This window comes from Muscardinus avellanarius (genome assembly GCF_963383645.1).
Source record: "Muscardinus avellanarius genome assembly, chromosome: 13".
In the NCBI taxonomy this organism is placed as follows: Eukaryota; Metazoa; Chordata; class Mammalia; order Rodentia; family Gliridae; genus Muscardinus; species Muscardinus avellanarius.
Genome location: NC_137799.1, coordinates 8,755,490 through 8,766,723, shown reverse-complemented (window position 1 = coordinate 8,766,723; position 11,234 = coordinate 8,755,490). Strand labels below are relative to the sequence as shown.

The window sequence follows — 11,234 nt, the reverse complement described above, 5'->3', positions numbered from 1 at the left end:
GCCAGGAGCCTGCAATCCCCCTGTGAAGCTGTATTAACATAGTGGAGGCCTCTCTGGGCGTGGCACCAGGCCCCTAGCTTCTGACTTGGGGTGCTTTTTTTTAATTTAATTTTAATTTTTTTTATAAGTGTAACATATTGACAGTGGTGTACATTTATATTGTGCTTCATGCACTTCCCCCTCCCTTTCCCTTCCCCCCAATAGAGAGTATCCAGGTTAACTATGTTGTATTTATGCTATTACACAGATTCGTATGTGGCTCCTCCATTGAACAACCTCAGCTTTCTTCCTCTCCTCTCCTTCTGTTCAAGCTTTGCTGAGATTTCCCCTCCATCATCTGGAGTCCCTCGGGTATTACCACTGTTCCCTAGCTTGGGCATATTAGAGAAAACATTTGTCCCTTCTCTTTCTGTGCTTGACTAATCTCACTTAACATAATGTTCTCCAGCTCCCTCCATCTTCTTGCAAATGCTATTATTTTATTTTTTCTTTATAGCTGAAAAGAATCCCATTGTGTGTATTTCCCATAATTTTGCAATCCGCTCATCTGTTGATGGAGATCTAGGTTGGTTCCATATTTTGGCTATTACAAACTGTGCTGCTATGAACATGGGTATGCATATGTTACTGTGGTTCTCTGAATTCAACCCCTTTGGAAAGATACCCAGGAGTGGTATAGCCGGATCAAATGGTGGATCCATTCCCAGTTTTCTAAGGAATCTCCACACAGATCTCCATAGTGGTTGAACTACTTTGCACTCCCACCAACAGTGTAAAAGAGTTCCTCTTTCCCCACATCCTCGCCAGCATTTGTTGTTTGATTTCTTTATGCTTGCCACTCTGGTTGGGGTTAGATGGAATCTCAGGGTAGTTTTGATTTGCATCTCCCTGATGGCTGGTGACATTGAACATCTTTTCATGTACCTATTGGCCATTTGTATCTCTTCTTTTGTGAAGTGTCTAGTTCAGTTGCCCATTTCTTGATTGGGTTGTTTGTTTTGCTAGTGTAGAGTCTTTTGAGCTCTTTGTATATTCTGGATATTAGCCCCCTTTCAGAATGGTGGCTGGTAAAGGTCTTCTCCCATACTGTAGGCTTCCTCTTTAGGTTCTTGATGGTTTCCTTTGATGAGAAGAAACTTTTTAGTTTGATGAGATCCCAGTTATTAATTCTTGCTTTAATTTCTGCATTTTTGAAGTCTTATTGAGAAAGTTACTCCCTGTGCCTATATGTTAGAGTGTTGATCCTATGCCTTTCTCTAGTAACTTCACAGTCTCTGGTCTAATTTCTAAGTCTTTGATCCATCTCGAGTTGATTCCTGCGCGTGGTGAGAAGTAAGGATTCAGATCCAACTGTCTACAAATGGATAGCCAGTTCTCCCAGCACCATTTGTTGAAAAGGCTGTCTTTTCCCCAGCCTATGAGTCTGGCCCCTTTGTCAAAGATCAGCTGACTGTAGATGTGTGGGTTTGTTTCTGTATCTTCTGTTCTGTTCCACTGGTCAGTTTGCCTATTGTTGTGCCAGTACCATGCTGTTCTTACTACTGTTGCTCTATAGTAGACCTGGGGTGCTTTTGAGAGGCCCTGCCTGTCTCCAAACTCCACCTCCTCCCCGGCCCCAAGGGGCAGGCTGGTGATAGCTGCAGCACTGACCACTCTAATTCCACGTCCCTTTTTTCTCTGTGGGAGAAGAAAGCTTCTCCCCAGAAACCCATATGTGTACCCAAGAGCATGGATCCCCAGACCTAGGGCCTCAGTGGTGTGGGGAGCCTCCGACACTGGCCCCAGCCAGGAAGAGGGCTGGGGCCCTTTAATTCCAGCCTCCTTGCTGAGGCTGTTGCTATGTATGGGGCTAACTTCCTTAGCAACCACCTGACCTCTTAAAGGGGCCTGGAGGCAGGGGCTGCCATTAGCCATGGCTCCCAAAACGAAGGCAAACAAGGGGGCTAAGGAGCCCGAGGTCAAGAAGAAGAAAGGGGGGAAGAAGGACGCTACCGTGGTCATCAAGCCCATGGAAATGCCCCTGGGAGAGGAGACGCGGGAGTTCTACCTCGCCCAGATCCGAGACCTGGAGGACAGGCTGGCTCGGTGGGTGGCGGGAGGCTGCGGTGACTCGGAGACTGAGGCAGGAGGATCACAGGTCCAGGACCAGCCTAGGCAACTAGTGAGACCTGACTCTAAATTAAAAGGGCCGCAGATATAGCTCAGTGGTAGATCATCTCTGGTTTGACCCCCAGGATCACCAAAAAACCAAAAAACAAAACCAACCTGTAGAGACTCAGCCAGGCGCCCTAAACTAGTGTTCTGGTCTCTCATGGGATGTTGGGGTGTTTGTACCCCACCCCCAGTCCTCTTCCGGACATTCCTTCTAAGCAATGTCACTGGAGAAGCAATTTCTTAGAAGAAGGTCCCAAGGTGGGGGGATGGCTGGACTCAGGACGAGGGATCCTGGACTTTGTTTGATGGAAAAGAATCTCAACGAGTGTCTGCAGAGGAACAGAGGTTTTTTTTATATTATTTTATTTTATTTTTGTACTGGAGGTTGAATCCAGGGGCTTTCCACCTCTGAGCTACAACTCCAGCCCTATTTTATTTTCTATTTTGAAGCAGGGTGTCACTAAGTTGCTGAAGGTCTCACCAAGTTGCTGAGGCTGGCCTTGAACCTGCCATCCTCCTGTCTCAGCCTCCCAAATACTTGGGATTATAGGCATGCGCCACTGTGTGCTGCTAGAGGCACAGAAATTTATTTAGGAAGGCAAAGAATACATATTCAAGGGAGAATGGGGGCCATCTGGAGAGTAAGAAATGTTTTGGGGGTTCCCGGTCCTTCTTTTAAAGGAAACTTGGAGGGGGTTATGGGAAGCTATGGAGGTGTGATGGAGGTGTGACATCAGCCTGGTGACGGTCATTTTTGGTGGTCTGGTTGTTGCCAGCATCCCTAGGCTGTCGTGGTCTCCATTATCTGATCAGTAGATAACACTAGAAAGTCCTCTAAATGATAGATTTCTTAAAATATATCTCTTTTTGCTTAGTCTATTTATTGGTGAGATAATTAATAGTGCCGGAGGTAATTATCATAAGTGAGTTAATTTAGTTAATTTTTATGTATTTATGTACTTATTTATTTATTTTTGGTACTGGGGATGGAACCCGGGGGCTTTCTACCTCTGAGCTACACTCCCAGACCTATTTTATACTTTATTTGAAAACAGGGTCTCACTAAGTTGCTGAGAGCCTCACTCAGTAGCTGAGGCTGGCCTTGAACCTGTGCGATCCTCCTGTCTCAGCCTCCCAAGCGCCGGGATTACAAGCGTGCGCCACCACACCTGGTTTACAGCTAATTTTTAAAAATTACAGGTTTCAAACTGGGCATGGTGGCGCACGCTTGTAATCTCAGCACTTGGGAGGCTAGAAAAGGAGGATCAAGGTTCGTGGACAGCCTCAGATACTTAGTGAGGCTCTTTGCAACTTAGTCAGACCATGTTTCAAAATAATGGAAGCCAGGCGTGGTGGCGCACGCTTATACCCTGTGCTTGGGAGGCGGAGACAGGAGGATCGCGCAGGTTTGAAGCCAGCTGTGCTGGCTTGAGAGACCCTGTTTCCAAATAAAAATATATTTTAAAAAATAGGTCTGGGAGTGTAGCCCAGAGGTAGAAGGGCTTCCAGGAACCACAGTACCACCACCAAAAAAAAAAAAAAAAAAAAAAAAAAAAATTTAAATTAAAAAAAATAAAGAATGGAAAATAGGGCTGAGGATGTAGCTTGGAGGTAGAATGCCCCCTGGGCCCCATCTCCAGTTCTTCAATCAATCAACCAACCAATCAATCAATATAAAAATTACAGATTTCCCAAGAATTGGGGATTGACAGACCTGAAGAGAAACTGGTTCAGGGAGTGACAGGCCTGGGAAAGTAATTGGAACTTCTGAATTAAAATTGTATTTCCTGAGCTGGGCGTGGTGGTATATGCTTGTAATTTCACTACTTAGAAGGCTGAGACAGGAGGACCTGGGTTCATGGCCAGCCTCAGCTACTTAGTGAGGCCCTCCACAACTTAGTGAGACCCTGTTTCAAAATAAAGAATAGAAATATAGGGCCCGGGGTGTAGCTTGGAAGTCGAATGCCCCTGGGTTTCATCCCCAGTACTGAAAAAAAAAAAAAAAAAAAAAAAAGAATTCCAGTATTTATTTACTTTGCAGTATTGGGGATTGAACTCAAAGGCATTCCACTTCTGAGCTACATCCCTATCCCTTTCTGACTTTCACTCATTTCTTTATTGCTACTTAAGATTAAGCCGAGGGGCATGCTACCTCTAAGCTACACCCACAGCCCTATTTTATTTTATTTATTTTTATTTTTTTTGGTGGTCCTGGGGATGGAACCCAGAGGCTTACTACCTCCGGGCTATACTCTAAGACATTTTTTATATTTTATTTGGAAACAGGGTCTCACTAAGTTGCTGAGAACCTCACTAAGTAGCTGAGGCTGGCTTCGAACCTGTGTGATCCTCCTGTCTCAACCTCCTAAGCGCGGAGATTACAAGTGTGCGCCACCACGCCTAGCCCCTATTTTACTTTTTATTTGGAAACAGGGTCTTGCCATGTTGCTGAGAGCCTCACTAAATTGCTGAGGCTGGCTCCGAACCTGTGATTCTCCTGTCACTGCCTCCCAAGTACTAGGACTAGAGGTATGTGCTACTATACCTGGTTAATTTTTTATTTTGGAAAAGGGTACACGTTGCTGAGGGCCTAACTAACTTGCTGAGGCAATTTATCAACCTGTGATCCTTCCATCTCAGCATCTCCAGTACTGCTATTATGGGGTACACCATCATTACAGGCCCTTTTTATTTATTTATTATTTATTTATTTATTTATTTTTGCAGTACTGGGGATGGAACCCAGAGTCACTCTACCTCTGAGCTACAAGCCCCAGCCCTACTTTTTATTCTTTATTTTGAAACAGGGTCTCACTGAGTTGCAAAGGGCCTAAGTATCTGAGGCTGTCTACAAACTGCGATCCTCCTGTCTCAGCCTCCTAAATGCTGGGATTATAAGCATGTACCACCACACCCCGCTCCTTTATTTCAATTTTAAGACAGGGTTTCACCAGATTGCCCAGGCTGGCCTAGAACTTGCAATCCTCCCACCTCAGTCCCCTGAGTTGCTGAGATCATGGGTGTGTGCCACCATACACCACAGGAAAAAATGCATTTATCAGACCGTTATTGGGTGTTTGTTATTTGCCTAGCCCTCTGCCAGGCCCTGAGAGTCCAGGGGAGCATGAAGTCAAGGGTCTTGCGTGGAGAGGAGGACACGTCATCAGGTCTTGACCACCCAGAGGGACAACCTGCAGGAAGGCGCCAGAGAGAGGGCCACCAGGGTAACCCAGGGACAAGGAGGGTCCACTGAGGAGGCAATACCAGCCTCAGTGATCAAAAGTATCAAAGATGGGCTGGAGCCAGGCATAGTGGTGTACACTTGTAATTTCAGCATTCGAGAGGCTGAGACAGGAGGATTCGCAGTTTGAGTACAGCCTCACCTACTTAGTGAAGCTCTTTGCAACTCAGTGAGACCCTGTTTCAAAATAAAGAATAAGCCAGGCGTGGTGGTGCACACTTGTCATCCCCACACTTGGGAGGCGGAGACAGGAGGATCGTGCAGGTTCGAAGCCAGACACACTGGCTTAAGAGACCCTGTTTCCAAATAAAAAAGTATAAAAATAGGTCTGGGAGGGTAGCCCGGAGGTAGAAGGGTTTCCAGGAACCCCAGTACCACACACACACACACACACACACACACACACACACACACACAGAATAAAAAATAGGGCTGAGAGTGTAGCTCGGAGATAGAATGCCCCTGGGTTCCATCCCCATAACTGGAAGGAAAAAAAAGAAGAAGATGGGCTGGGAGAGTGGAAGCACTTGCAGAGCTGACCACACAGCGTACATTGCGGCTGACCGTCTTGACTCTTGGGCCAGATTCACTAGGGTTCAAGTTCTGGCTTTGCTACTTACTAAGGATGGAACCCAGAGACTTTCTACCTTCAAGCTACACCCCCAGCCCGATTTTATTTCTTATTTGGAAACAGGGTCTCACTAGGTTGCTGAGAGCCTTGTTAACTTGTCAAGGCTGGCTTTGAACCTGTGATCCTCCCATCTCAGGCTCCCAAATACTGGGAGGACAAGCATGCGCCACCACGCCTGGCTGGCTTTGCCACTTACTGTGAGTTTCTTCATCCTTCCAAGCCTTGGTTTCCTAATCCTAGAACATGGCTACAGTCACCAGTCGTGGTGGTGCACGCCTGTTATCCTAGTACTTGGGAGGCAGAGAGGAGGATCGCAGGTTTAAGGCCACCCTCAGCAACTTAGCAAGACTTTGTTTCAAAATAAAAATTAAGAGGGCTGGGTGGATATTGCTCAGAGGTAGAATACCCCCTGGGTTCAATCCCCAGTAATACACACACACACACACACACACACACACACACACACACACACCTGGGCCCAGGTATGGCTGAGGGCAAGACCACCAATTGGCGGGGGGGGGGGGCACCATGGTAGATAAGGTTGTATTCCGACCACAAAGAAGTTCAAATGCCCCTTTATTCAAGGGGGGAGGGTCCAGGAGACCAGGCCCAGCTCACCCCCCAGGCCGGACACTGGACCTCGGCCCCGCCCACCCCGCCCCAGGTACCAACGGAAGTGGGATGAGCTGGCCGTGCAGGATAAGCTGTTCCGCCAGGAGTTTGAGCAGCTGGCCAGCAGCAAGAAGGAGATCGTGGCCTTCCTCAAGCGCACGCTCAACCAGAGGGTGGATGAGATCGCGGACCTCAACGAGCAGCTCCAGAGCCTGCAGCTCGCCAAGGAGATGGAGAAGGACGCCTTCGAGGCGCAGCTGGCCCAGGTGCGCCACGAGTTCCAGGAGACCAAGGACCAGCTCACCACAGAGAACATCGCCCTGGGTGAGGAGGGGCTGCGGGGCCGTGGGCCGGGCCACCAAGGGCTCAGGGCCCAGCTCTACTGCTGCGTGCAGCCCGGGCAAGCACTGCCCTGTGGCCCTTGGTTTTCTCACCTGGGAAATGGGGGTGATCTTGCCTAACATTGACGTGTGCTGGCTTGCACATTAACTTAACCGTCCCCAGAATCCTATGAAGCCCCATCCCCAGTGTGTAGATGAGGAGGCATCTAAAGGAGGTGGTGGCGCGCTTCTACTCCCTGCATTTGGGAGGCTGAGGCAGGACTGCGCAGGTTCCAGGCCAGCCTCAGCTACTTAGTGAGATAATATTTCCAAACAAAATACAAAATAGATCTGGAAGTGTAGCCCAGAGGTAGAAGGCCCCTGGATTTCATCTCCAATACCACACACCAAAAAAAGCCCAGAAAGAGAAATAATAAAAATAGGTTAATAAAAATATAAGGCCGGGCGTGGTGGCGCACGCTTGTAATCCCCGCGCTTGGGAGGCGGAGACAGGAGGATCGTGCAGGTTCGAAGCCAGCCGTGCTGGCGTAAGAGAACCTGTTTCAAAAATATAAAATAGGTCTGGGAGTGTAGCCCAGAGGAAGAAGGGCTTCCAGGAACCCCAGTACCACCAAAATAATAATAATAATAAATAAATTAAAATAAAAAAATTAAAAATATAAAGCTGGGGGTGTAGCTCGGAGGTAGAATGCCCCTGGAGTCTATCCCCAGTACTACGAAAAAATTAAAAAAGGTGGAGTCTCACCTCAGGTGGCCCAGCTGGCGGGGGCGTGGTGAAGTTCCAGTGACCACTTGAGCACCTGAGGGGCTTGGATTCAGCTGCTAATTACTTTCAGGAGAGGGGACTAGAGGACAGTATCAAGGAGGCTTGGAAAAAGTAGAATTGAGTAAGGCTTCCTACAGTTCGAAGAGGGGAAATAGGAGGGCACCCCAGCTGAAGGTAGGAAATGGGATGCAGCCTGCTGGAGCAGAAAACTTGGGGCGGGCAGGAGGGCACAGGCAGGAAGGGGGGCCCGAGGGCCCCTCAGCAGGCTCGCGCCCTCTGGCGGCAGGGGGGAAGCTGGCCGCCCTGGAGGAGTTTCGGCTGCAGAAGGAGGAGCTCATGGACAAGTTCTATTCGCTGGAGGACCAGCTGCAGAAGCAGGAGACCGAATACAATGACTATGTGTACAACTTGGAGAAGAAGTCGGTGCTGGACAAGGACAGGTAGGCAGGGCCGGTGCCTTGCTGGGCCACACACATACCCCAGGCTTCAGGCCTCTGCTCCCCCACCCCACTCAGGCTGGGATTTGTGAAGGGGTGGGAGAAAGTGGGTAAGCCCCAGCTCCTGTCCTCAGGCTGGCACTGAGACTCTCTGGACATATTTTTCTTTTGCCACTTCATGTGATTTAAATTATATTTATTTAGCCAGGTACAGTGGCATATGCTTGTAATCTCAATACTTGGGAAGCTGAGACAGGAGGATTGTAGGTTCACAGCCAGCCTCAGCAATTGTGTGAGGCCTTCTGCAACAGTAAGAGCCTGTTTCAAAATAAAAAATAAAATCGGGCCAGGCGTGGTAGTGCACGCTTGGGAGGCAGAGACAGGAGGATCACGCTGGTTCGAAGCCAGCCTTGCTGGCTTAAGAGACCCTGTTTCCAATAAAAAATATAAAATGGGTCTAAGCGTGTAGCCCAGAGGTAGAAGGGTTTCCAGGAACCCCAGAACCACACACACACACAAAAAAAAAGCAGGTTGGGAGTGTAGCTCTGAGGTAGAATTCCCTGGATTCAATCCCCACCAAAAAAAAAAAAAGAGAGAGAGAGAGAGAATTTTTTAATAGGTAATAGTCTGTTGCATTGGTTTGAACGCCAAAAGTCCAGAGGGTTCACAGGGGAAAGTGTCCTGCCCAAGCCTAGAAGTGTTTGATGGCCCTGGGTCCTGGAGACCCCCTGAGGAGGGGAGTGAGGAGGGGTCCCGGAACTTGTCTCCTGCCTGACAGCCTGCCACTCCCACCATCCTGACCAGACTGAGGAAGGAGATCATCCAGCGTGTGAACCTGGTGGCCACCGAGTTCCGCAAAGTGGCTGCAAACCAGATGTGGGAGACGACGAAGCGGGCCATCCTGGAGAACAGCACTGTGACCCTGCAGCTGGCCAAGGTGTCGCAGCAGGGCATGCAGCTGCTGCAGGAGAACGAGCAGCTCAAGGGCAGCCAGTGTGAGATGCACAAGCAGCTGGAGTTGCTGGAAGACACCCAGAAGCTCATGGCCAGGAACAGCAGGGGCCACCAGAAGGTGCTCGCTACGCCACTGCCCCAGGCCCTTGGCACAGGAGGCGGGAGGGAACCTGAAGGGCCTGGTCCTTGGGTGCCCCCGGCCTGGTGGGGTGGGCCCCGCACCGGGTTGAAGCCCCATGGCTTGAAGCAGGGCCGGCCCTTGCGCGGCCGCTGCGGCTGGCCTCTGCACATGTAGGAGCAGGAGGCCGGGCCCTGCGGTCCGTCACCTGCCTGTCCCTACAGATCATCATCATGTTGACCGAGAAGTGCCTGGAGCAGGAACAGGGCAAGGCCGAGGTGGAGCAGCTCAGGCTCCTGCTGAGCGACCTAGAGGAGAGCTTCCTGAAGCTGCAGGCGGACAACCAGGCCCTGAGGTGCGCCCGCTGCTGGCCATGGTCTCGGGAGCCAGGCCCATGACTTTCCCTGTCTAGAAGACCTCTAGGTTTCATCTGTCAGACCTGGGTGTGGATGGGCTACAGAGAAATGGCAGAGCCCGCGGCCTTGGTGATGGGGAGACAGCGTGGGGATGGGGAGGGCTGTTGACTCATCCTGTCCTGGACCAGGAGCCACAGAGACCAGCTGAACCAGCAGCTGGAGCAGCAGGAGACTGAGCTGCAGCAGCTGCAGCAGGAGCTGACCCAGGAGAAGAAGGTTCGGGCCAGACTGGAGATGACCTTGGCCCAGGCCACCTCCTTCCTGCAGGACATTCTGCAGGTGAGCAGGAAGCAGGAGGCATCGGGAGAGGAGTGACTCAGGACGGACGCTGTTTCCAAAGCACCCAGCCACTGGGAGAGGCCACTCGGCCTGGCTGTCATCTCCTGACTCTGGACTTCAAAGAGCCCTTTGCGATCTCAGAAGAGCTGAATGCCTTCTCTAGAGGCGGCTGTGGAAGTCCTGGAGCCTCCGTCTTCCCGACTGGAGAATGGGCTTCCCACTTGGAGCAGGGGAGGCTGGGAAAGCGGGCACTAGGGTTTCAGGGTCCAGGAGGTAGGTGGGTACTGGGGCCACCGTGGGCCTCATCCCCCCCACTCCTGCTGGCAGATGCAAACAGACGAAGAGGATGGCGACTTCAACGTGGTCTTCCAGCTGCAGCGCAAGGAGCTGCTGCAGCAACTGCTGACGCTGCTCAGCTCCGCCATGGCCCGGAGGCCGCACGTGACCTTGTATACCACCCAAAAGAACCAGCCCCGTGACCCGCCCAAGGAGGGGTGAGCAGGCGGCCTCTGGAGCCTCAGAAGAGGCAGCCTTGGGACCCGTCTGGGGGCTGGCCCTGGCCCAGCACCAGACTGACATCTTTCTGAGCCTCTCCTCCTCTTCTGTGAGTTGCAAGTGCTGACCCCTGCCCCTCCCCACAGCCGGCCCAGTAGCCAGCCGTCCAAGGGGGCATCTCTGTTGCAACAACTGTCTGCCATCACCACCTACAAGCCGGGAGATCTAGGACTGGTGCCTCAGCGCGCCCATGTCCCGCCCAACCCCCAGGACCTCAGGCTGCTCTCCTACGTCACCCGCATGGGGACTTTCCGGGCACAAAACATGTCTCAGGTGAGGATGCAGGGGCCCGGGGACAGCAAGGCAGCCAGCCTTGGGTACTCATTGTGGCTCTGCTAGGCTGCAGCTGTGTGGCCTTAGGGACACGGCTGGACCTCTCTGAGCCTCTCCATCTATAGAATGGGCTGAAGAAAGGTGTGGTAGGGCCTCACAGGGCCAAGGCCCGCCCCTGTTGCCCTGGGAAGGGGGCTTGCCAGACTGTGCTGTCCAGCAAGTCCACCACCACCACTGGTAGGGGAAGGATGGGTCCTCCTGAGGAGGCTTCAGATTCCAAGCTAGCACCTTTAATCTTACAGGGCTATACCTCTGGCTCCCTAAAAAAGCTCAAAAAGTCATGTCTTCCTGGAGTTTTCCTGCATCCCAAGTGACATGCAGAGAGAAGAACAACTCCCTACCCCCAAAACGGAGAGTTCCTGCTAGCCACAGCTCCCCTCTTGAATCCACAAGTTGC

At 51.1% G+C, this 11,234-nt stretch overlaps 1 protein-coding gene across 1 annotated transcript; it reads left to right on the top strand.

The window, feature by feature from the left end:
- Positions 1-1,912: 1,912 nt before the first annotated feature.
- CFAP157 (cilia and flagella associated protein 157) lies at positions 1,913-11,151 on the top strand (the record flags this gene model as incomplete). Its single annotated transcript, XM_080709418.1, has 9 exons — positions 1,913-2,085; positions 6,691-6,962; positions 8,032-8,185; positions 8,987-9,254; positions 9,479-9,609; positions 9,799-9,949; positions 10,277-10,443; positions 10,591-10,777; positions 11,080-11,151. The coding sequence occupies 9 exons, from the start codon at positions 1,913-1,915 to the stop codon at positions 11,149-11,151; spliced, it is 1,575 nt and encodes a 524-aa protein (XP_080565544.1).
- Between the last annotated feature and the right edge of the window lie 83 nt (positions 11,152-11,234).